At 38.4% G+C, this 26,754-nt stretch overlaps 2 protein-coding genes across 7 annotated transcripts in view; one reads left to right on the top strand and one right to left on the bottom strand.

The window, feature by feature from the left end:
- The window catches only part of LOC111414246 (lachesin-like), a 45,509-nt gene extending 36,405 nt beyond the window's left edge, over positions 1 to 9,104 (top strand). For 5 of the 6 annotated variants that reach the window (XM_023045535.2, XM_023045533.2, XM_071198523.1 and 2 more), the window contains 6 exons: positions 379 to 518; positions 1,932 to 2,117; positions 2,185 to 2,518; positions 6,698 to 6,817; positions 7,841 to 8,011; positions 8,540 to 9,104. In XM_023045535.2, coding sequence (XP_022901303.2) covers positions 379 to 518; positions 1,932 to 2,117; positions 2,185 to 2,518; positions 6,698 to 6,817; positions 7,841 to 8,011; positions 8,540 to 8,778 — 1,190 coding nt within the window. In that variant the 3' untranslated portion in view covers positions 8,779 to 9,104. The remainder of the gene's footprint in view (positions 1 to 378; positions 519 to 1,931; positions 2,118 to 2,184; positions 2,519 to 6,697; positions 6,818 to 7,840; positions 8,012 to 8,539) is intronic. The other variant, XM_023045534.2, reaches the window with a different exon arrangement.
- A 6,104-nt stretch (positions 9,105 to 15,208) lies between these two features.
- LOC111414227 (lachesin-like) overlaps positions 15,209 to 26,754 on the bottom strand; it is a 30,008-nt gene continuing 18,462 nt past the window's right edge. Inside the window, exons 3-8 of the mRNA XM_071198512.1 lie at positions 23,138 to 23,250; positions 21,927 to 22,311; positions 20,068 to 20,199; positions 19,877 to 19,996; positions 15,704 to 15,874; positions 15,209 to 15,635 (exon numbers count right to left, since the gene is read on the bottom strand). Of these exons, the coding sequence (XP_071054613.1) occupies positions 15,310 to 15,635; positions 15,704 to 15,874; positions 19,877 to 19,996; positions 20,068 to 20,199; positions 21,927 to 22,311; positions 23,138 to 23,250 (1,247 nt within the window). The 3' untranslated portion in view covers positions 15,209 to 15,309. The remainder of the gene's footprint in view (positions 15,636 to 15,703; positions 15,875 to 19,876; positions 19,997 to 20,067; positions 20,200 to 21,926; positions 22,312 to 23,137; positions 23,251 to 26,754) is intronic.

Genomic DNA, 26,754 nt, shown 5'->3' with positions numbered 1-26,754 from the left:
TGATTTATGCTAGCCAGTGAGGGAAGCCCTTTCGCCGCCGGACAGGTAAGCGCTTGTATAACGCGATATATTTCATTTTGAATAAACGCATCTCTGGCAATGAAGAGACGTATTTAACGCCCAACGTGCCGTCCCCTCTAATTAGCTTCCCCGATTAAAAACGAAAATAGAGAAGGAACGGAATATACGTTTCCGACCTGTCCACCGCAAACTTTGTCGGTAAACAATTCAATCCTCCGAAAAACTCACCGACCCTCTCTGTTTTTATTTTTTTTTTTACTAAAATCGAATATATTTTCTTTATTACACTCATTTACACCTACACACTTCTGTAATGATAAAAAAGATAGTACTTATATTTGTCTTTTTTTGTTGCAGTTGGAGCGTCGGGTTACGAACCCGATTTCTTATACCCGTTGGAGAACATCACTGTGGCTCAAGGTCGTGACGCGACTTTCACGTGCGTTGTGAACAATTTGGGGGGATACAGGGTGAGTGGGGATCCAGCGACAGCGCGGGTGTGTATCCAACATGTTATTTCTGCGTGCAATGTGCACCAGTACGGATCCGCATCCAGCTCCCGATGGAGAAAAACCATGAGGATGCGAGGATGCGGATCCGTCGTTGCCGAACGCACGAGCACCTCTGCACCTGCACAGGCACCGATGGCATTTTGGTACAATGGCACAGTTCTGCACATAGCACCCCTGCACCCCTAACATCCAGCGCACCAATAGACGTTGACGCGCGTCAGTCGACCTGACGGACGGGCACTCTTTTTTATTTATTTTTGTTTTTTTGAAAAGCGAAAACACCCCGTCCCGAATTGTATTGTGCTAATGTCGAGGCGTGATTGTTACCCTGTCAGGATTAGGATCGCCGCATAAAATATTTATTTGTGTAAATGACGGTGGATGTCAAATCCCGTCGCGTTCACAAATAGTTTAAAGTCGCTTCATGTTTTAGCGGTGATTTTTCAACTACTAACGGTCCCGGGTAGTTTAAACAATGAACCTAGGATTAAATCAGATCAATTTGCAGACGATGCGCGGGGTTACCCCCCACGGTTTAGATCCCCCTTAACTGGCGTTAATGCCGACATTTGTCCGAGGGCATTGTTACTCGCCTCTTCCGTAGAGGTCACATAATCCTTCTGTTTCAACAATATGCAATTGTATGTGTGACACAATGGGTCGCCTTGAATTTAGCCCGATCCCTTTCTCCTCAACGGTCGAGCCACTTATAATTTCGATTCACTTTTACCGGGACCGCGACGTGTAATAGAATTTGATGTTATCGCAAACACGGGCCTGCCGCTGACGTGCGCCACTGACTCGTGTACCAGGACATCCGAAGGCAGTAGCCTTCATATGCAAAACTGAATAGCAGTTTATTCACCTTCTTCGACGTCGACGCGATCTCCACTTTGCCCGCCCTTACCAGAAAATACTTATCTATAATATACCTGTTAAGCTCTCATCTTCTTATCCCCACGTTTCGTAATAAATACTAACTGCCTATCATTGTGTTTTATAGAAAATCTTTACAAAATTGATCCCCTCAAAAATTATTTTCGTTATTATACTAAATACAAAAAGATCACTTTAACTGTATTATCTAGTAGTATTTTGATTTGATTTTTGTCGATACAATTTACCGGTAATTGCATCAAACCAATTTTAAGACACATCAATAATTCCCTCTGTGCACAATCCCGTTACGGGAACGCAACGCCCAGAAGTGAAATTATCACTAAATTGCTGTTTGTGTGCGCATAACGTATTGACGATTGGCCGCGTTGATTAACAATCAGTTATTCCATTTGGTATTAACAGATGGCCGCGATGTAGCTTGCACGATTATTGCACGATTCGTTGAGTGACGTAGTTACGTCTAGTAGTAGCATAGGCACAAGCGTTTCGTTTTGTCAGGTGGCTTGGATAAAAGCGGACACGAAAGCCATCTTGGCGATACACGAGCATGTCATCACGAATAATGCCCGGCTCACCGTCACCCATAACGATTTCAACACGTGGACGTTGAACATTAGAAGTGTTCGACGCGAAGATAGAGGACAATATATGTGCCAAGTTAATACAGATCCCATGAAGATGCAGGTATGCACCAACAAAAATAAGACATGATAAATTCTAATACTAATATTTTTTTAATGTTATTACACAGACCGCATATTTGGAAGTTGTTATTCCTCCTGATATCATTAACGAGGAAACATCTGGTGATTTAATGGTACCAGAAGGTGGTTCTGCAAAACTGGTATGTAAAGCTAGAGGATATCCAAAACCGCGTATTATCTGGAAGAGGGAAGATGGTGGTCCTATTGTGTCGCGTGGACCCGCATCTACCTCCAAGACCAAACCGGATAGAGTGACTATGATTGATGGGGAAGTGTTGACGTTGACCAAGATTACCAGATCGGAGATGGGGGCGTATCTTTGCATTGCAGCGAATGGTGTTCCGCCGACTGTTAGCAAGAGAATGAATCTCCACGTGCACTGTAAGTAAAATTAAAGGAATTAATGACGGTGAAAATATGGAATGGTGCGAAAGAGTATTTAGCGCGGTTGTAACTCGTAGTGAAGTAAGTTCTCGTTTCGGCGCGCAGATGGCGAATTTCAACTTTCGGTGGCGGTGGTGTTTTATTATAGCCGTATTGTTTTTCGCTATAAATTTGCTGCGTAATAAGCGAAATACCACTAAATTAGTAGGATTTTTTTTGTATTAAATAAATTTAAGTAGTAACTAAATTTTATTAATTACTATGTACATTAAGTAGACTAGTCGAGGTATTTATTAATAAATTTGAAATAGCAGAGAAACTTTATACCCACAAGCTCATACATTTATTTAATGTAATACATAAATTACGGTGATGTGTGGAAGCTGTTGGTCACCGAGTGTCAGGGGTAGTACTAGAATACGGGGAATGATGGCGCACGTCGGCGTATTTATAGCTGCGTCTATAATCAGACAGTATTGTATACTTATGTACGTCCATTACGCCAGAGGGCTGCTCGGCGTTCACCATCGCATCCATATTCATACCGGTTTTAAAACAATTGTTTCACCCTTTCCGCCGTTTTCGAATATGGTACGCATTGTGTACCAAACGCGCTTTAAGCAACTCCCCGAACGGTCGCGTCCGAGCACATTATTAGATCATGTCTCGCAAAAAGCGTTGCGCAAAAAAAAAGAAAAAAAATCCAAACGTACGCCCTTTTCAAAACACAATCTTGCTCATTTGCCCCCCAATCAATAACACATTCACCGCCATCGCGAAAAGATAAACAATACGTCAAATGAGGATCCGTCTGCTTCGCGTATTCAATGCCGTTACATTTACACGTACGGTGTTTGTATAGAATATTTACTTCTGGTTCCCACTTATGTCTATTGGATTTAGTTCGCCACTGCCCGAGCTCCTACCGCATTATCAACGCGCCCTGTGGATTTATATGGGCCGGATCCAAATTATACCGCACAGCGCCAACCCCACTTTTACGCGCATTCCAAATATCCACAGAGCTTTAATCACGATTTACCATTACAATTTTCGTTTTACCATTCTGTTCATTAATTTAACTATATTTGAACACAACACCAACAAAAAAATTATTCGCAAACAACTTTATTAACGATCCTTTTTAAAACAACACCTACTTTAACAATTATCATTGTTGAAAATTGTTGATGTTAAAATCAGTTGTTGCTAAAATCAATGAAAACTAGTTATTGCATTTAGCATGGTTATTTAATAGACAGACCTCGTGTATCAATTTTAGGAATAATGTGCAATAATTCGAATAATGGTTGTAATTGCGTAGTATTAATCTCATCCGTTCCTATAACATTAGATTTAATTAATTGATTTAATAAATTTTCATCATTTTTCCTTTCATCCTCTTCGTATTGACGGATTTACAAATATCGATTAAATTAAAGTTTACGTATTTTGAAGTTTTAAAGTTTACAACTTAAATCTACCCAAGACTAGATGGCGACGTCACTTTAAAAAATAGTATCTCAAGAATCGTAAAAGACATACATCCGTCGACAATCAAGTGGTGTATAGCCATGTTGAAAAGTCGGCAGATCACAGCCAGTCTGGGAGGCGAGTCGCTGACTATAAAGGCGCTAAGAGGATGTCCCCTATCACCTCTATTATGGTGCCTGGTAGTTGATGACTTGATGAACACCCTAACTAAAAACGGATTTAAGATACAAGGGTATGCTGATGACCTGGTAATCACAATCCGAGGTAAATATGATTCAATCATAACTCAGCTAATGCAGAAAGCCCTACTACTCGCCAGTACTTGGTGCAGAAGCAATGGGCTCAGCATCAATCCCAATAAAATCGAAATAGTCCCTTTCACTCGGAGAAGGAAGCTACAAATAAAAGCACCCTCCATTGAAAGTAGAACTATTAACCTCAAAACAGAAACTAAATACCTAGGGGTAATACTTGACAGTAAATTAAACTGGAACTCACACTTAGATAAGGTGAGGAAAAAGGCCATCATGGCAAACCAGATCTGCCGCAGGCTCCTAGGAAGGAACTGGGGTCTCAAACCACGAATGGCTCATTGGGCCTACCTAGCAATAATCAGACCAAAAACAAAACATAAGACAGCTCAACAACAGCTGGCACAAATCCAGCGGTTAGCATGTCTTAACATAACGGGTGCAATGAGATCCTGTCCGACGGCTGCTTTGGAAGCCCTACTCGGTCTCACACCACTCCACATATATATACAAAAGGAGGCAGCCTTAAGTGCCTTATCACTGAAAACAGTTTCTTCACTCAAGTTGATACAGGGTAATCTCAGAGGACACCTCGAGATCCTCAAAGACCCATGTCTAAATCACCTGATTGAAATTAAAACGGACCTTATACCGACGGAATACAATTTCAACCAACCGTATAAGGTCATATTTAGTAGCAGGGATGATTGGGCGAAAGGAGGGCCTCAACTAAAAAGAGGAGCCCTAGCCTGGTACACCGATGCTTCAAAGACAGTAAGATCTGGAGTAGGCATGGGCATCAGTGGACCAAACAGCCACATCAAATTGCCCCTCAGCTCGGACTTAACAATTTTCCAAGCAGAAGTTCTTGCTATAAACTTCTGCACCGCTTTGAACCTACAGAAGGGACAAAAAGGTGCATCCATAAACATTTTCACAGACAGCTGGGCCGCCTTAAAGGCAATTCAGGCCTACACGTGTGGCTCCGCACTGATCAGAGAGTGCACCAACAACCTGAGAGAACTCGCTAGGGGCAATAATGTTACCCTATGGTGGGTTACAACCTGGATGTGGACTACAAAAAAGCCACCTAAAACAAATAATCAACAACTGGGAGGCTTCAAAGATAGCCTTACGCTGGAAAGAACTTCCAGGTCACAGACAAGCGAAGAGTATGATAACTCCGTCGCAAAACAAAACCAAAGAGGTTTTATGCCTCAGCAAAGGGGATCTAAGAACGCTCTCAGGCTACCTAACCGGCCATGTGCCCCTAAAATACCACCTCTTCCACATTGGACAAGCTGAGGATCAAACTTGTCGACTATGCAACGACGAGTCAGAAACTGCTGAACATATACTGTGCAATTGCGTCGCCAGAGGACGTCTAAGGCACAACGTCTTCGGTAAAACTGCCCTGTTACCTACCGACATAAAGGTACAAGACCTCAAGACAATACTAAGGTTCATTAAGGACCTACATTTGCCCTAAACCTTTGGAGGGCTAAAGTTACAATAGATCTTATAGGTCGCGGTAACGAGAGGGGCCGCCCTCCTCAGCCCGGCAGCAATAATAATAATAATAATAATAATCTCAAGAATTAATTGAGATATCTGGATGAAATACAAAGAAACGTAATAGGTAAATCATAATAACGAAGTAGATTTAATATATATATATATATATTTAGAGAGGTTAAAATTTGTTAGCTAAGAAGTAAGAATAGAGTTTGGTTGGAACACTTAGATTTAATAGGGGTTCGGCAGTGTGCGCGTAATTTGAGACAAAGCGGGCCTGGCGCATACTTCATGTTTGAAAAGTTTTAAAACAATTTCAATTTCCCTATTTACTGGGAACCGTTCCGGGTAGCGTGTTACGTTATTCGATCATCATTTCCTGGGCGGCCTCTGTTTATTAATTTTCTTTTAGGCAGGTCCGGGCCGTCAACTTTGCGGATGCCGAATAAATTGTGCACGCGTCGCCGGTCCGTTTTTGCGTGTCATAATAAATAACCGAACGAGTAAATTTATAATTACATCCTGTTTTACGTGCGCTATGGTGATCACGATAACATGGAGTTCATTTATTAAACAACCGGTCGCCAATTCGTGGTACAATATAAAAGTGTGGAGAAATTAAAGCCTGTTTGTACTGAAAACGATCTGGGCGTAGATGTAATCTTTGAATACGCTCTGTAGAATCAGCATGACGGCCGGCAAAGGTTTAATTAAACACAGTAATAAATCTAATTGCCCTTCTGGTGCGGTAGTAATTGAAACGCTATGCTTTGAACTGGAGAGGAGATCTCCTGCTAATGATAATATTCCCGTAAAATCGCTTTGAGCTGTGCATCTAAGACCTAAACGTAAATTACACTGTACACGACCAGCCTAGTATCATAGCCGATTAATAATTGTGGTAATTGATTTTCAGTTCATCCCTTGATACAAGTACCTAACCAATTGGTTGGGGCTCCAATCAACACCGACGTCACCCTTCAGTGTCATGTGGAAGCTTCTCCTAAGGCTATTAACTATTGGACGAAAGAAAGCGGTAAGCACGCATTTGAAAAATGTCAAATTAAAATTATTCCCCCTCTACTTCTCGAATGTACAGCTATTTTATCGAAAATTCCGGTCCGAAGCGCGCTCCTTTCGTCGTTCCTGTAACGATAAACTCCAAAACTTTCGACGTAACGTTTTTATTTACTAAGTTATGGCCATTTTTACCCAGTAAATAACTACGCGGCAGCATAGCTTTACTTATTAATTCAGATGTTTTCAATACTACGACATATTTCATTTTCTATAAGGTATTTCATTAAATTAAATATATATAAATAAAATATATGTATTAAATTGTATTATTAATTTTGTTGGCATAGCGAACAGAAATGAATGTAGTTTTTGTCCTGTTTGTCTTTATGGGACACATTCCAGTGCGACGTGTGGATTGCCAACAAAGGTGGAGTTTAATTATGCAAATATGACCTTGTCGAGAGAGCATTTTGAGCGGGCTGTGTGACTTCATTGGAAATTTCAAATGCCAAAGCGGCAGGTCGATTTGTGCATGAGGCGATGCGATTTCGTATGACCCCTTGGAATTGAGTCTGAAAAGTCCGGAAATGTATATGGAAGGAAAACGTGGTAAAATTGACAAAGATTGTGTAATAATAATTTCGGGGAGAGATGATTGCCGCTGCAATTACTGTATTGTATTGGGGGAAGGAAAGTCGCACGCCTATCTGTCAGTCTTTCTGGGAGTTTTGCAGTTCCTTTTTATATTCGCTATTCCCACTAATTAACTGCTTTAAACACCAACGCTGCGCTATTACCGTTGCCATTTAATGCCGTTTCACTTTTCATTCCTGCCGTTTTAATTAAAAACCGTTCTAGTTGCCCGGGCGGCCGTTTTTTTAGCGCTTCACTGCAACTGCCCCAGACTCCCTCAAACCGGGTGCTTTTCGGTCCCTCAAATTTGATAGGAATTTCAATATAAATGCCGCAGATTGAGATTTATTAAGATGTTGACGTCCAATATTTCATAAATATTGACGATATTTTAAACTTTTTTTAGGTGATATGATTATCAGTAACGACAAGTACATTATGAACGAGATGCAGAGTTCGCAATACAGCGTACAGATGCGTTTGGTGGTGACCAGGATCGAAAAATCGGATTTGGGTGGTTACAAGTGCATTTCGAAGAATTCGATAGGAGACGCCGAAGGGAACATTCGGTTATACGGTAAGGTCTGTTGTGATTTACAGTTCGGGAACTATGAAACGTTGATGAGGAGCAGGCCGCGGAGCCGACGCCATAAAAAGGAATTGAATTTTTTAGGTAAATCGAAGGGATGTCTACGATCGGAAGCGAGTTATTTTACAAGCGGAGGCATGACTGCTAACAGTTTGACTACTTTCTTACTTGTTTCCTTTTATTGCTCGTTCAGATTTATTTCAATCGGTCCGCACTTTTTTCCCAGTCAAATCGTCCTGTCCTGAAAACCTCCAAGATAAAGTAGCGCTCAGTCGCTATGCTCGTTCTATTCGATTTCTCTTCAAGATCAATCTGGTTTTATTGCTCGCCGGCGATCTACAACATGTCCCGCACTACCTCACCCCTTCTTTCCTCTCTAAAAAATACTACTATACCCCAAACTACAATTACCAACTCACCCGCCAGTTTCTCCCAATTTTAAATTGTCCTACTTCTCAATTCCATTTATTTTAAATAATTTTTTTTGGTTACATTTTTTTATTTATGAATTTTCAGAAATGGAGATGCAAGCAAAGTTGGATTCATCCGAAGAATCCGACTCGGCAATTCCACAACATGCCGCAATGGACATCGATGGCGTACCAGAACTCCACAACAACGGCTACCAACGGTCGTTAACGGAATCTGATGAAGATATCCCCATCGCGGTGACGTCGTCGTCCCCGTCATCTAGCGGAAATAGAGTCGGCGATCCAACGCCGCTTGTCATCCTGCTACTGGCAATAGTGTTTTAAAGCTAAAAACTAAAACGTGTACAAACATGCTGTGCTGGTGTGGTATGTGCCAAAAAAATGTAAGAAGATAATCTGTTCGTGCTTCGCTCCATGCTCCAAGCAACAATATCCATAATATAGCCAGTGTTTATGAAAAAAATAGCATGATTGGTGTCCTAGTTGAGCCCTTAGCAAAAAAAAAAGAATAATGAAACAAAAATCCCAGTATAATCATATCTGTAATATATGTTACTTGCGTTCATTTCTCACGGTTAGATTCAAAAAAGGAGTATTTATTTAACTTGTTATCGGGGGTCATTAACGAAAAATAAAGGTATACTGTTTTAGGGTGTTTTTGTTTCACAACCTCCTTTTGCCGCTAACTTTGCCTGTTTACGAGAGAACATTAGTCAAATTACAATCTCACGCGAAATACAAGTGAAGCCCGGCCGCGTTCAAAAGCCATTTCGCCGGATCGTGCTGCAAAAAACCCTTCCAGTTGCGCGAAGTATACCCACTCCGGACACTCTATTTAATAATTGGCGCCGCTGATTTATAGTTTAATTGGTTATTTGCCGAGATTAAAGACGAGCTAATGGCTTCGGTAAATCGGAACTGCGTTGTTTGTAAGAGCGATTATTCCTACACCTGCAATCAAGGCCTATTAACGTAACTAATTTACCCATTTGCATAACGTTCACATTACTTGGTCTATGATAATATCTTATTCTCTAAAATTGAGTTCAATAAACCCATTCAAATAAATATTTTCAGAATTATTTTTTTAAATCATTTTTATTAGTTATCATCAAAAATAGGTAAGTAATATTAATCTACATTATTAAGACTCCTGAAATACAAAGATAAATTAATTTTTTGTAATTCGCTACGGTAATGGAAGTTATAACAGTACTCAAACGGGTGCTGTAATGAGACTCCTTACAGCATCCGATGCTGTAATGAGATTTTAGTAACATTTTATGGAACCAGTTCAAGTTGGTGACATTGGGTCATTAATTTTTTAGTTGTCAATGTGACAATTTTTGTCTATGGATGTTTAAACACGTTCTTAGCATCGAATACAAAGTCCACAATGATGAGGACATTGACTCTGAGCAATTTCTCTTATTTTGGGAGGTGTACATCAAACATTTTTTTCAGGTGAATATATTTTGTGTTTTGACAGTTTCTAATTGTCAATTCAAAGTTTCTATTTCCGGTGTTACCAACTGCTACATACCTATTTCCCTACATTGCCAAAATTTACTTTATTTTTGTTAAAAAAAAGTATAAAAACGCGAATTACAAAAAATAGCATAAAAAACACGTTTCATAAGACTTAAAGCACTCATTCATTAAAAAACTCGTGGCTTCGCCACTTGTTTTTCAACTTGAATTCGTGCATTTCAAGCGTGTCTTACAAAACTTGTTTTTTAATATACTATTATGACATCTATAAATCGCTTATAACCCAACTTTCCCAAAATTATTATAAAAAAATCTTTTCACCCGGGAATTTTAAAATTTGGTACCACCTAACCTCAAATATTGTTTTATAACATAAAAAAGTTTCATTTCGTAATTACAAACAGTTTGAACAAAAGAATTTTTTTATATAACCGAATTTTCAATACAAATCAAATTCAAGTTCACCCGGGAATTTTAAAATTTGGTATAACCTAACCTTAAATATTGTTTTATAATCCAAAAAACTCGACAACTTTTTTTTCAACCTCAATTAATTTTGAAAATTTTGTTATAAAAAAAGTTGTTCGCTGGGGAACTTTTAAATTTGGTATAACATAACCTAAAACATTCTTTTATAACTCGAAAAAGTTTTATTTCAAAATTCAAAATGATTATTAAAAAGGAAAATCGATGATTAATAAATAAATAAAAAATATAATAAAAGTTTTAGTAAAAATATAATTTGTTTGGCGATATTTCAGTTTTCTCTTCTAATTAAAAATAAATTTGTAGGTATAAACTGAAAAGTGTATGTTATGGATTGAAATTTGAAACGCGCCCAACTCGGAACGTAATGTGTGTAGAATTCGAATGAGGAATCCGTAAAATTGCGAAATTAGACGCAAGTGCAATTAGGAGTTTTAATAATAAAATCCGCATCTACAACTGTAAGCGTTAAAATCTAAATGAAATTCCAGAAACATTTCGTGTTCCAAAGGGAAATATAATATCGGATTTTTGTTGACGCGTGTATTCCGTGCGGGGTCGTTGGATTTTGAACGGCCGTTTGCACAGCAGAGCGGGTCGCGGAAAGAAATTTAATTTCAAATCACATTATTCCTGCTAGTGGAAGACAATAAATCGATCGTCTCTGACGTTACCGTGACTGAATTGCAGCGTTCCATTCGGTTCCGGACGGTCTAAAAGCCGTGCGTGTTGGGGAAACGTCTTTAATGGGTTTCGGCGGATAACTCTTTCGTCTTAAGGGCCAGAACGACCGTTTCACCGTCGCGTGAGCTTAATGGAGGAACCACACTTGATTCTCAATTAGCAAACGGTCCTTTCGACTAAGAATACTCTGGAACGGACCAATGAAATCGTCCTTTGGGCATCTCAGACAAACTACTGCACAGTTAACCGCGTCCGGTGCGTCACCGAATTTACCGGATTCAACAGGTATCGGACTCGGCGCGAAGTTTAGTTGTGGATCCGGGGAAAATGTTTGCGTGCGATTTTACAACGCGTTCTACCACGATTAAACGTACCGACCAAAGCCCGGAAGCCTGAAAATTCATCTACGGTAGGCCCCCGACAAAGTGGATTGTTGCGCCGATCCGCGTATTTCATAGAGTACCAGCCATAGTAATCTATTTGTGGACCGTCAAGGCTCGCAAGGACCCATTTGCCGGCAATTGCTCGATACATCGCGCCCAGTGCACCCAGACGTTGATAAAACGCCTTTCTCTGTGCCACACAGCGAATATGCCTCACCGTACCCGCATTACCGTTACGCTCTACACTCTCTAAACGTCGACATAATCCGCCCATCATAATGCCTACTTTAAATTCAGCCGCTTTAAATTTACTTCTAAACTACAAAGAGCCTGCAAGAGAAGGTTTAATAACCAATAGCAGGTATTAAATCATGCGGCCCCCAGTTTTCGCTACGTTTATTAAATCTATTACGTGCTAATCTTTCCTCTTGTCAAGCTAAAACGACCAACTTTTAATCCCCATTTTAACACAACCACACTCTCACATTTCGTTTTATATAATATATTTATATCATATATTGCCTCGAAGAATATATGATTTAACCTCATTAAGCCGAGGTCGCTTACGGCCGAGGCTCTACAATTATTAGTTTATTGCAAAAAATACAATAAGATTAGTTCTTTAATTTAATAGCTATATTTGAGTGGTGTTCTTAATTGTTTTATATCCAACAGCTTATGCTGGAAAGAACTTCCAAGTCACAGACAATCGAAGAGTATGATAACTCCGTCTCAAAACAAAAGCAAAGAAGTTTTATGCCTCAGCAAAGCGATCTAAGGACGCTCTCAGGTTTCCTTACCCCTAAAATACCACCTTTTCCACATTGGACAAGCTGAGGATCAAACTTGTCTACTTTGCAACGACGAGTCAGAAACGGCTAAAACACAACATTTGCGGTAAAGCTCTTTTGACACTTACCGACATAATGGAACAAGACCTTGGAGCATTACTAAGGTTCATTAAGTACCTATATTTGCTCAAAAGATTTGGAGGGCTAAAGTTACAATAATAATAATAGTGCCTAACATCATTACCTTCTCTTTCGTGGAATCTGTCATCTTCATATGATTTAGGAAACTGCGGATGCATATTAGAACCTTGATGTTCAATCACTTAGTTAATAAAAAATATTAATATTGTATTTAAATAATAAAATAAAAATGAAAATTAAATTAAATTTCAAAGGTAATAATATTTTCGAGTAAACACAACAACAACGGAGCGGGAAACTGTGAAAGTTTGAAACTTTAGCTAATTAAGATAATGATTTAGCTTTACACCTAGGGCACGAAGCAATTAACTGAATTAAATTGCTAAGATACTTCTGGGTACGTATTTGGATAATTTGTAAAATCGATGTCGCGGCGCGAAATGTTTTCCCATTGCGTGTGTTCCGTTGAGAATTCTCGATCAAATTTTGAAATGAGCTCATCATTTTTGATTTTTTTTGAATCTTGTTACCGTTTGGGGCTGCGAATACCGTAAGGATTTTTTTGGTGGAAAAAATATGAGAAAAATTAAAAAGCAACAGCACGTAACTTGCAATTAATTAAATTTTTTCTTGTTTATTTCGGTTAAGCTCCTTTTTTCTGGGATCGTGCATGTTCGAAAACACAAAACCTCTATACATTCTTGTCCAGTTTTCCGGGATTCGAGCATCGTCTAATCTCCGTAGGGGAGATTCCCGGGCATCCGTTGAAATAGTTTCGGAATTTCCAAGCGAATCGATAAAATTCCGACCGAAAAGAGGTTCCCCGAAAAGTAAAAGGGCTACTTCATTATTCAATAACGACTTTTAAGGAAAAAATTTACTAAATAAAATAGGCGAGAAATAATAATTTTGCGGACCATTGGTCTGGGTCATGCTCATTAAGGGTGGAAAACAGTTTCTTAAATCAAATCGTTCCCCCTTGCAGTCGGTGCCCGGATTATCTTGCTTGCCTCTTTTAAATATCAATTTCAAGTGTTTATACCTCATTTAATTTCAATTTTACAGCCATTGTCCCATCTGGGTTAAAACCCCTCTAGCAGCGTGCATCAGAAGTTCGTCTTAAGGACAATTATACGCTTCGATGGAGTAACCGTGGAGTGCTTTCCCCCACTTTTCCATTAGAAAAAAAATCACCCTTTCATCTTTAAATACTACGATTTTTTTGTTGATATTTTAACTTTCTGTTTGGGGGTGATCTCCCATCTTGCAAAGAGATTCTAAATTTATCTTGAAATGTTATAGAATTCTGATTACTTGATGTTAGTTGAAACTTGAATTGTGGCAACTAACCGAAAGAGGGCGATGTTTATTTGAGCTGTTTAAATTTTAAATTGATAAAGATTTAATTCGATGCGAGTTGGGGTGATATGAAGGTGGGGATAATTTTAGATTTTAGTTACGTTCTTAGGGGGTGATTAAAAGATTTCAAGTCTCACCGATAAAAATGATTTATTGATTTTATTATTGTCAGTAATACAAGTCGATTCAGTAATTTAATAATGTTGTTGAGGGTTTGAAAAGAAATTTTGATGCACAAAATAAAATTTAATAACGCAATACGATCACATTATTACACCAACTATTACTTGTATATAGTAATAACAGATATTTTTTTACATGTATTTTATTATTTGTTTTACATGTATCTTTTATACGTATTTTTATTTTTTTATATGTATTTTTATTATTTTTTTAAACAGTTCAATATGCTACACTTGCTAAGCTATAGCTATAAATATTTGATTGTGTATCTTCAGGGTGTATCTCCTAATATTGTCGGTTCACCTCTCTTACAAAAAATATTTCGAAAAAGAAAGATTTTTTAATTCCACCCTGTATGTGTAAATACTCCATCTAACTCAAATATTGTTCTTGTTAAATCAAATATAATTGTACTATCCATTACATCCGTTGTGTCACGATATGGCTACTTGATGGTTATTGCGATCGTATCATTTAATACGACCGCTTATCCATTACGTAGATGGAGCATGTATATAAAAAGGTTCAAAAATACACATTTCAAAGTTCGTAGAAACTATACGAAAATAAAAAACTATAATATTATTTATAACCAACAGAGAAAGAAACGCTGACGTTCATATACTTCTTTTAATATATTTACATTTTCTTCGTTTATTTATTTGTTAACAACAAACATATATACATAATGCATATCATTGCCTATTATTTACAAAAATTTAAAAAAAAAAGCAACAAATTTTAAAATCCAGGTTGACAACAAATTAGATCATACTTAATATTGTTATTGCCAACTTAATTAATCGTTTGGATTAAAATACATATACAGGGTGGCTCAACGATACATTCATTATAACATTTTAATCAAATTTTAAATATCGTTAAGCATCCTTTATATGCAACTTAATTACAGGGTGTTTCACGATGATTAATTTTGTTTAAAAACTTTTGAATTTCATTTCAAACATGAATCGTGGAAAACCCTGCATGATTTGGGCCGATGTTAAAATAAATTTTAAGGAAGACGTATTGTCCGTGTTTTTAAAACTCGACGCAAACGTTGAGCGCAAAACTGAGCTTATTGTCTGTTTATTTTTTTGGTATTCAATTAAATGATTAAATTATTGGTTCGATTAACAGTCGATTTCGTTTTGGGGAAGACACGACAACGGTGATATGCAAAATTCAGTTCTTAATTATAGTTCGTTAAACGCCTCTTTGCATACTATTTAAGGAAGACAATTCAAATTTTGACATACACTTTTTTTATTTTTTTGTCATTTTCTTTTTTTATTTATTTTTTGATTTAAGCATATTTGGTCGAGAGATCTGCGTCTCTAACAAAAAATGTGATGCATAATCGCCATCACCAATAGATGGTAACCAATTTCTAATTGATTTCCATCGTTATTATGAATAATCCACGGTTTTCTAGTAACAATCTGCGACGTTGTTAGTGGTTGATATGTTTTTACTTCATAAACAGATGGCGTTGTCATTTCTTGATCATCATCTTCATCTTTGTCATCGTAAGATTCCTTTCTTCCTTTGCGCGGGGGTTTGTACTTCTTTGGTTTATCCTTATGTAGAGGTTTCCTTATCTTCGGATCGATTACTTTAGGTAAAATCGTAGTTGTAGAAGTTTTCACCGGCAAACGTAGCTCTAAAATAAAATAAAAAAAGATTACAGAATTTTATAAAAAGGTTATAGCTAAAGTTTTCCCGAATTACCTTGTAGCCTTATTGTACCTTCAGCTTTCCCCAATGCATTCGAAGAAGTGCACACGTAACCACCGAAATCTCGCATTTCCAGACTTCGAATTGTCAGATTCATCAGGAATGAGTATTCGTTTAGGACTGTTTCTTCCATTACGTATTTCTCATTTGAAATCAATTTTTCACCTAAAAATTTGAATTCTTAATAAGTATCTACCAGACATAGTTTGAGAACTCGAATATAGGTGGCGCTAGCTAAGTTATTCAAAAATATACCTATACTCGTATTAATTATTATTCGGCCTGTTGATGTTTACTTAATCCATCAACCAGATTCTACTCTAGTAATGCATGAAACGCAATAATTCCCTTAACGAGATAAACATCTCGTTATCGACATCAAGGTAACACAAATGACATCTTAATATTTAAATGCGGGTTTTAACGCAAATCCTACTTGCAGTCAAAACATTAATATATTTTACCTATTTACTTAGCATTTCAAGGTTGTGTCAAATCATAAGTACCAATCATAACAAAATTAATTAAAACATATGAAGTTGTGAATTAAATTCTAAGCCAGGATGAAAATTTTAAAAACTGTAAGCATTTAGAAAAGATGAAACATCGCCACTTTGTCTTCTAAATAATTATTTAGTATTGAGACAGCGAATATACAGGGTGGTTCAGTTTTTAATCGGGAAAGTTTACTAGGATGTAGTACTTGCCAAAATAACACTAATTTTTTATATAAACATAGGGTCGCAACTCTTTTGTTTTCGAGCTATGAGCGAGCAAAGTTGAGAAAAAAATTTACATTTTGTTTTGTATTTCGGCTGTAAGTAAACCGTAGAATTTGAAAGTTGGTTCTGAGAACTTGTAAGTTTCATTTACAGTGAATCCTCATAATTATTGCTGGTTATTAATAATTTTTGACGGTTATTAAGCAAGAGTATTAATTTTTTAATATTGTTTAAAACAACGTAATTTGTTCAGACAGGCATTAATCTTATTTATGTTTTTTTTTTATGACAATCACAATTAATTGGTGTTATTTAGTTAGTACTAAATTCTAGTAAGTGCAACCTATAATAGCCACCATAAAGAAAAAATTTTTTTAATAATAGCAGCGCTTTACAGTACAATTTAACATATTTTATTTTTTTACGCTAAAACTATTATCTTTAAGGAGAAAACTAAAGACACAAAAAAGTACCAATAATGAATAAGCTTTACAACCCATATTTTTTTATGTTAATATTATATGGCGTTAAGAAGTTGTTATAAAAAAATCAAAGGGGTTGTGAATTTCATCCCCTTAGAGGGCGCTAGGGAAGTTTAAGGTATGGTTGAAAATAAGATATTAACTAGTAGTACATACATACAAAATTCCAAATTCTATGGTTTACTCATACCCGAAATAAAAGATAAAATGTAAATTTTTGGCTCAACTTTGACAGCTCATAGCTCGAAAACAAAAGAGTTGCGACCCTATGTTCATAAAAAAAACTTGTGTTATTTTGGCAAGTACTACGTCCTAGTAAAGTTTCCCGATTAAAAACTGAACCACCCTGTATAATCAATTTATCAAAACAAGCTATAACCCGAATGATGCTAGTTGTTCGTCTACTGTTTAATTTTACTTATACTTCAATAAAAATATATGACAATCTAGCGCTGCATAACAATTAAAACTAGAACTAACACTAGATCTAGAACTAGAAAGTATCAAACTTCTACTTCTAGGTCTAGTGTTAGTTCTAGTTTTACACTAATACTATCACTGGAACTAACACAAAACCTAAAATTAGAATCATTCGGGTTTAGCCGTCTTGAGAGACGTGCGGCTAAACCTGAATGTTTCTAGTTCTCGGTCTAGTGTTAGTTCTAGTTTTAATTCAATAGAAATAATTATATATAGAATATATATAAGTAGTGATATCTAGTGCTAACTAGTGCTAGTTAGCACTGTGACTAGAACTAACACAAGACCTAGAACTAGAAACATTCGGATTTAGCCGAACGTCTTTCAAGACGGCTAAACCCGAATGGTTCTAGTTTCAGGTCTTTTGTTAGTTCTAGTGATTGTGTCAGTGTAAAACTAGAACTCACACTAGACCTAGAACTAGAAACATTCGGGTTTAGCCGTACGTCTCTAAAGACGGCTAAACCCGAATGATTCTAGTTTTAGGTCTTTTGTTAGTTCTAGTGATTGTGTTAGTGTAAAACTAGAACTAACACTAGACCTAGAACTAGAAACATTCGGATTTAGCCGAACGTCTTTCAAGACATCTAAACCCGAATGGTTCTAGTTTTAGGTCTTTTGTTAGTTCTAGTGATTGTGTTAGTGTAAAACTAGAACTAACACTAGACCTAGAACTAGAAACATTCGGGTTTAGCCGCACGTCTCTAAAGACGGCTAAACCCGAATGATGCTAGTTTTAGGTCTTTTGTTAGTTCTAGTTATTGTATTAGTGTAAAACTAGAACTAACACTAGACCTAGAAAGTATCGGTTATGCCGTGCGTCTTCAGAGCGTTAGTTCTAGTTTTAGTTTAATAGAAACTATGAATATAGTGATATCTAGTGTTAACTAGCGCTACTTAGCACTGTGATTAGAACTAACACAAGATCTAGAACTAGAATCATTTAAATTTAGCCGTCTTGAAAGACGTGCGGCTAAACCTGAATGTTTCTAGTTCTCGGTATAGTGTTAGTTCTAGTTTTAGTTCAATAGAAATAATTATATATAGAATATAATTAAGTAATGATATCTAGTGCTAACTAGCGCTAGTTAGCACTGTGACTAGAACTAACACAAGACCTAGAACTAGAAACATTCGGATTTAGCCGAACGTCTTTCAAGACGGCTAAACCCGAATGATTCTAGTTTTAGGTCTTTTGTTAGTTCTAGTGATTGTGTTAGTGTAAAACTAGAATTAACACTAGACCTAGAAAGTAATTAGTTCAATAGAAACTATGAATATAGTGATATCTAGTGTTAACTAGCGCTACTTAGCACTGTGACTAGAACTAGAATCATTTGAATTTAGCCGTCTTGAGAGACGTGCGGCGTATTAAATAGATAACATAATTCTTTTGATATCTTATCGACAATTTCCATCTTACGTCTTTTTAATTTATTTAGGTTTTTTTTTACGATTTAAATGTAAATTGAATTGAATACGGTTCTGGAGCTTAATGATTTCGTCGAAACCGTCGGCCCCTTTTCGAGGCCGACGGTTTAGTTTTTTTGATAATAGTTAAGTCTGAATTCTCAAATTTTTATTTTCGCCAGAACCCCAGAAACGTCTAATGACCGGTCTCGCTGAGACACCCTGTATTTTTGTGTAATTAACAGGTCTGGGGATGGGGTGAGAGAGTGTTTGGAAGGGACATCAGAAAGAGAAAGATTATATTTGATGGGTTAGTGAGGAGTGCAATGATGTAGGGGGCGGAAGTGTGGGGATGGAAGAGGCAGGATATTCTGAGCAGTTAAATATGAAGAAATGATAGATAGAAGACCATACTACGGGATTCTGGGGGAGTGTTGGAAAGGAAGAGGTGGAGATGTGAGGGGAGGTAAGCGACCAAAGACAGGAGAGAAGGAAGATATTTTACATTCTCCCAACCGATGAAAAATTTTGAAGTAGTCAAGACATATTGAAAGATTTTCGCAGTTTCATTAATACAAACCATTTAAATAATAAGTGATCTTGTTCTAAAGGAAAATCAATTTGATTGGTTGCCAAATCAATTAAACCACGAAAACTAAAAATCATAAAATTAAGATGTTGGTCTTTATCCACTTTTCATTGTGAGGTTTTCGACTATTGTGTACTAAGACTGCGAAGATGGTCGCGAGAGATTATAGGCAATGTCGCTTGCGCCCGATGTGCTCCAAACGAGACCATTAAAGATAAAGCGCGATCGAGGTGTACACAATGAATGTGGAAAATCCAAAATCGCGGTGTTTCATTTTCTCCGTAATGCAACTACTTCTTTTTATTTATATTGGTTAAATATATTATTATTTTTGATGTTTGAAAATAAAATATAAAGAAGAAAAAAATAAAAATATATTTGTAGTTCTAAAAGGTGAAAGGATTGAACCTAAAGGTGTAATATACATTCGTGGGCGTAACAGGGTATACGGGGTTAAGCTGGTCTCTGGGGAAGTAGGCCTTACCGTTGTCCCTCATCCAATGGTTCATGGCTCTGGGAGAAGCTTCGACGTAACACTGGACCAGGACATCGCTAGCTACCGGAGCTCCGACAAGCTGGTTCGATACTCTGATCAAAGGATGGACTGTGGGATAAAGACGAGCGTGGTATTAAATATTGTGATTTAAGCGAATTTGTCGAGGATTGTGGACTTACAGTGAACACGAACTGTAAAGCGCTTGCTGACTGTGGGTGGAACACCATTGCTGGCTATGCAGAGATAAGAACCCATGTCGGTCCTTTGCACGTTGGTCAATACGAGTGTGTCACCCTCGAAGGACCGTAGTACTGAAAGAAATAAAGAAAAAAATTGGTCTGACGCGAATTTATTGAAATGCGCTACGAAATTCTTTTAGATACGAGAAATAAACGCTCAAAAACGAGCCGTCAAAAATGTAGGGAAGATAAGTCTCGCGAGGTGTCGTGAATAAACGCGGAGATTTATTCAGGTAGAAATAATTTTAGAAAATGTGATATGCACGCCACGCGGACAATGCGCCTGCAAACAATGCGGGTAAATTCCCTTATCGTGCCCTACCTAAAGTAGATTCCGAATGCGTCACCTTTAGCAGATCGCAACTGTGCGAGATAAACAAAATGTTCGAACATAAGAACCCCTTTAAGTTGATCGGTATTTCTTCTCCCTTAAATTAAACGAGAATCCTACGATATTTGCAAAGAGTACCGATGTTTAAAACAACCCTAAACGCCTTTATGTCGCCGGAATAAACTCGAAAAGCGATGGAAACCGACGCTATCTCCCTCCGTCTCGTATTTAAATCCTTTAATCGTGACAACTCCGCAAATGTCTTCTCATTCTTTCACGTGACCCCGTTTAATATCTGGGAAGGTATGAATCCGAGGGATAAAATAATATAGAGTGCGCCTTTTGTCCCGGCCTAGGTGCAAAATTTCATTTTAACCTTACCAAAGGGTGAAATTTAATATTTGAATTTGGAGAGGATCCTTTGATAAGGATCTTTTTTCAGTTAAATTCGTTTTAATCGCCTCCCAGTTTTTCTAAACACCGAGTTCAAATTATGATTCCCGTACTTCTTGGTTGCGCTCTCACCTTTTCATTCATCCAAATGAACGTCTGAACATCGCAATTATTTCCTATTCGATTAAACCTTATTATTACGGAATTAACCACGTGCAAATTGCACCCACGTGCGGCATTCCTTTGTGCTAATTGTTATTAACATGGTCCGACGTGGTAATATCACACCCCATTAGAATTCCAATTACAATTAATGTGCAAGTATTTATATTTAAATAAAAACCATGTTATAAGCTAAACTACGGAAATAATGGAGGAATAAGACAACATTATTGGTTGGTAGACTGAGTTGGAGAAAGGAAAGGTAGGGGTGAAGATATATTATCCGTTGTCAGAAGCAGTGGTGGTCGTACACGTATATGTGAGCGGGCGATCATACGTTACGATATTTTAAAACGGCAGGAAATAATCGAGGTCTGGCTAATGTCGGCCAATCGGAAAAATAAAGACAAATGTTTAGCCGAGTTTGGGTCCCCTGCTGGCATAAACGCCACGAGCAGGGACGGTGTGCGCTTGATGGAACGCGCCCCGCACGGATCGAACTAAAAAGAACAAACAAACCGCCGCCGGACAAATTAATAATTGAGTGCGACGACGAAAGTGCGAGAGGACGGCAAAAATGGATCATGTTACACCTTGGACGAATTTGGCGAACTCCTGGAGATAATATCCGATTTGAAATTTAAATGAGGCCGGATTTATCGGAAGCAAAATGCAGCGGCGCGAGAGTTGTCAGAACTACCGATAGATGCTCAACTTGAATTTTTCATTGCACATATTCCCGGCGAATGCAAATACTGAAAACGACGGCAACGTCGGCGTCGACGATCTCCACCGGGACGTCTTAGGATTAGCCGGCACGCCAGCTGTCTCAGCCGCCAATGAGATATTATTTCAATTGATCGTAAATAAGGAGCTTTACCACCGACGCCCGGAGAAACTTACTTATCCTTACCTTTTTTATCCCGACCCCCTTCTTGTCTTAACACGATGTTCCGGCTATCTTCTCGACGCCAAGACACCGTCGGATCCGGGACGCCAACTGCGTGACATCTCAGTCTGACGGTTCCTCCTTCGACCGCTACTCCGCCTCCTTCGGACGATTCGTTGTCGTTCAAAATGTCCGGAGGAATGAACACCTCCAGGTTACCCATCTGGCTCCTCATCGGGTCCGTGTTAATCTGGCACATATACGTACCCGAATCGTTCTTTTGCACGTTCGAAACGTGCAGCTTCCACGTATTATGACCGTTATGAGTCACCGAGAGCCGGGAATTTTGTGCCACCATGTGAGTATGAATTGCTAAAATCGCCTTTGTATCTGACTTGATCCAAGCTACCTAAAATTTTCAATTATACATAATCAAAGAAATGGGTTATAATGGCTAAAACTGTAATGTAGGTGGTTTTAAAATTGAATAAAAGTTGTGGTTGGTGATATAAAGTTGTTATTCGTGAGGAGTGGTAAAAACTACCTGAGATCTAACTTAATTTTGGGGTGGCAAGTACAGTCCGTGACAAAGTTTTGACAACGCCCGAGGGCCCGAAAATACTACGAAATGATTATATTAAGGGACGTCGTCGGTATAAAGAAAATTCAATAAGTGCTCGACGGTACGACTGATTGGGGTCTTTGTGTACTATCTTACGGGGCGCACAATGCAATCAGTCGCGTATAGGCGGTGGGTGATAAACGAAATCACGCGGTGCGATCGTTTTTCGTTAACTCCCGTCCGCGGTGTGAGATAATGGAGAGATCGGCTTGGAATTTTCGGTAGGACAAGTGAGAGGGTGCTGGGTCAACGCAATTGTCGGCCGATCCCCGATTGTCCTCAAAACGGCCGCCGATTTCAATGGAAACGTAGCACGTAAACGAAACCGAAGCGGCCGGCAAAAAGAGAACGCGAATAGTCCTAGCGGCCGAGTTGGCCAGGAGTTTTATGAAAACTATACGGATCACATTTCATCGGCAAAGCACTTTGGGCAACGTCCAGGGATGCCGGTGTCAGCACCGATTTTGTGTAATATGTTAACCCGGCCGCGAATGCGGCAATTTTACGGGTTTGCCTTCCATAAAAACTAACGGAAATACGCCTGGATCAGCAATAATCGCCACCAAACCTATGGCTCTTCAAAAAATAATAGTCCCAACTTCGTTCTGCGTACCTTGTACGATGACAGGTGATTGACAACACAAGTGAAGTAAATATCTCTCCCTTGTGTCACCGTGTGGTTCTCTAGGGGCGCCAGGAACTCCGGTTCTGGGTCCGTCATTTGACCTGGAAAACAAGAAAACCTACTTATTGTGTTATTCTTTACTCTTTCTTAACATTCGATAGACAATCTCTATTATTCTACTTACAATTTAATCGAAATGTCAACTATATTTAATATTATTTATTTAAAAAGAAAAAAAGAAACAAAGTATATGATAATCACAACAGCTTTGATTATATATAATATGGATTGAGCTAACTGAATATATCTACTAACAAAAATGTTGCTCAAGGTGAATAGACGCAGATGGAAAGCGATAATGTGAAAGTGTAACAAAGATAGATATATTATATGTCAGTACGCTTCTATATCTATCTCACTTCTATCAGTACACCCATTATATGGCCGTACGCTTCTATGTCTATCTCGGTTCGATCACCTTGCGCAAGCTATCTCTCTCGTTGGCTCAATCCATATTATATATAATCAAAGCACAACAGTAATTTTCGATTAGCTGTCAAAATCTGGTTACTAATTTAAAATTATCAATGCTACCACAACATATTGAGATAGGCAGCCAATACTTAATTAACACGCTGTATATAATGAAATATTATCTATATAATATTTTTAAAATAAACAAAATGAAGTAGAATTTAAAAATAGAAAACAAAGAATATTTGAGTGTAAATATCGTTTGAAATGCATCTTGGTGAGTTTGAAAGCGAACGTTAACAAGGTCCCGGCGTTTTGTGGGTTGAATAGAGTGTTTCAAAAGGGTGTAGTGGGAATCCTATTTGATAAGGTTTGTATTTTTCTAGAAATTTAAGAGGTCAAAAGGTGTACACACGTTGCAGGAATAGAAAAATATCGGTTGAGGTTCCTTTGTGGCGCGCCGACGCAAAAATAAATTTAATTTGAAGCGGTGAAAAATTTTATTCTAAAGTGGATTTCCGGGAAGAATGGTAAATCGTAGGAAAAGTAGGGTGTATATATATTATTGGAAGAGAGGAGCGTTAGATAGGGGTAGCTAAGGGAGCTAAGGCAGCAGCCGGAGTGTATCCAAATTCATTGCAGATTTTCAGCTTGTCGGCTCTAGAAAATGGAAGGCTTGAGTGCCGTACCATTCCCCGGGAATGATGATAGAGTTAAAGAAATAATAGGGATTTACCACGGCCCGATTCTGAAATCAATATTGCTTTAAGGGAGGCCGTATGTTTGGCGAGTTTTTCGCTAGTAGCGAAGCACTGAAAACTATTCGCAAGGAAACGGACGTGCCTTGACTTAAAGGCACTGGTGACCCGACGTCCTCGACGGCGCGACACTAAAGCAACCCATATAAAGATATAATAATTATTCGCGAACTGGGGTAACTTTGCCCTCGGGCACGGATTTGAAATCTTTTGATTAACTGCACGATAGTTTTCGCTATTTTTCACTATTAGTTTGTCTCAAAATCACGTGACCTATGCGAAACTTTTTGAAAGAACTTTATTAAAGCTTCGAATTCCTTTCAAGATGAAATTTTCATCAGACGTTATTAATAAATTCTCGATTGTGTCGGAGTTTCGCCGACGCATTATTTTCGCTCCTATCGGAAAATAAATCCGTTAATGTACTAAACGACGGTGTCCCTACATCTTCCATTATCGCGATCAAATCGTGATTTTATTTCATTTTGCGATAGGTTTCAAGTAAATCTACTCGTGCGCATTTTTACTTGGATTTAAACACTTCCTTTAATGCAATTAAGGCTCCGTATTGGATACTATCGATTTTCACATATTACATTTTCCCGTTTCTGTCTTCATTTCCGCTACTCCAGCAAATTCCTATTAAGGCGGAGTTTTAAACACCCAAGAAACTAATACAAAAAAAAACGACACAAACGTTATCTCTTTTATTTATTTATTTTTTTTGATATTTAATAAAAAAATTGATTAAACAAAACGGTGTATCCCGCTGAATGCGATCACGTTTCGATTGTCACATGAGACCGGTGACATCCACGATAATATCCGTAAATACCGATAATTTTGTGATGTGTCCAGAAACATCACTAAACTCCCACTTCGGGCTATGTTTATGTCCAGTTAACCTCATAGTAATTGTTCGACATTAAACGTAAAGTTAACGTCAGTTTCATCGTTGTTATTACGATACTTTATCTTACAATACCAATACTGCGATATTGGTTGCATACTTGCAATGATGACGTCGGGTACGATAATTAATTAACACACTGTATTATCGACATTCATTACGTCAAAAAAGAAATCGTAGAATTTGAATTTTGATATTAAAAAAACTTTTTGTAGACAGGAAACATGCTGTAACACGTAAAGGGGTTAAGATTTGAAATTCATGGGGACATGGAAATGGAATCTATTTAAGAGGACGCCCCAAACAGCGGCGAGATCCGTTCGCCGTTTTTACATTCGACCTTGGGAGATGTCTACACGTAGTTCTATCGTAGGACACAGCGTTTGAAATGTAGGAGGAGGACGTGGTAAAGACAGAGATGGTTGGAGGCTTCGGGCGCGGCAGGGTGGCGTGCGGCTGCCGGGGATGATAATTCCGTAGGAATTTTTCCACTTGAAATTCATATTCGGCATTAGGGGGAGGCCGCCGCGAGCCGGGTATTTAAAAGCGGTCCGGGGGCGGCAATAATTGCGGGAACTTTTTTCTCTTCTGGAAATTCGTCACTTCGACGTTGAGGATGTCGTTCGGGGTGAGGCCAGAGGGTTAGAGAAAGGGCCAGGGCGTCGGAAGTCCCGGGGAAAGTCTTAAATAATGTCGCTGGCAGCTCTAATCCGAAAGTCTTCTCTCGTGCACTAAGAGTTGAGAACCTTAAAAGATACTGTACAACCAGAGCTTTTCACAAAGTATCCAGTCGAATGATTTTGCGATTTACTGTGCCAGAAGTGACGTTTCCCGTGAGTGACGGGGTAGGAAGGGTCCGTGCGGCGTCGGGTGTAGGGAGGTGGCGGCGGTGAAGCGTCGGGGACGTCGGGAACGGGGACGAGGGAACCGACGGGATTGAGAGAAGGCGCCGGCACGATACAGTAGGGGGTGGCGCGAACTGAATGCTATCAGACTCTGTTGTTTAAACCGCATCTGTGAAGTTGCACATCAGTACGATAGCGCCGGCCATTCAGGGCACCTTTATACGTTTGACCGAATTCGCGCCGCCGTCACCCTCGTCGACGACACCAGCGCCCCCGTGCGTACTTTCTGGTCCCCTACCCATACTCTCTATCCGATTAAATATTTAATAAGCAACATTCCGATGTAAATAAGTCTCATTTGTCACATTCCGTGCCCGGTACCGTGCCTTCACCAGCCGTCGGATTCACAACAACGACGACTTCCATTTCCTCTTCCGACCCAAAACTTTTTCATACATTTCCGTATGGAACAACTTTCAAAGATCTGATGCCCACTCAATATTTCAAAATACTTCAACACATTCATTTAGTTGATTTAGAAAAATTTTTACCTTTTATATTTTTTAATTCTCCCATCAAACAACATTTAAAAAAAAAAATGGAAAAATGATTTTGCGT

The sequence above is a fragment of the Onthophagus taurus genome, chromosome 8 (genome assembly GCF_036711975.1).
Source record: "Onthophagus taurus isolate NC chromosome 8, IU_Otau_3.0, whole genome shotgun sequence".
NCBI classification, from domain to species: domain Eukaryota; kingdom Metazoa; phylum Arthropoda; class Insecta; order Coleoptera; family Scarabaeidae; genus Onthophagus; species Onthophagus taurus.
Note: the sequence above shows the minus strand (reverse complement) of the source record. Positions and strands in the feature narration are given on the sequence as shown.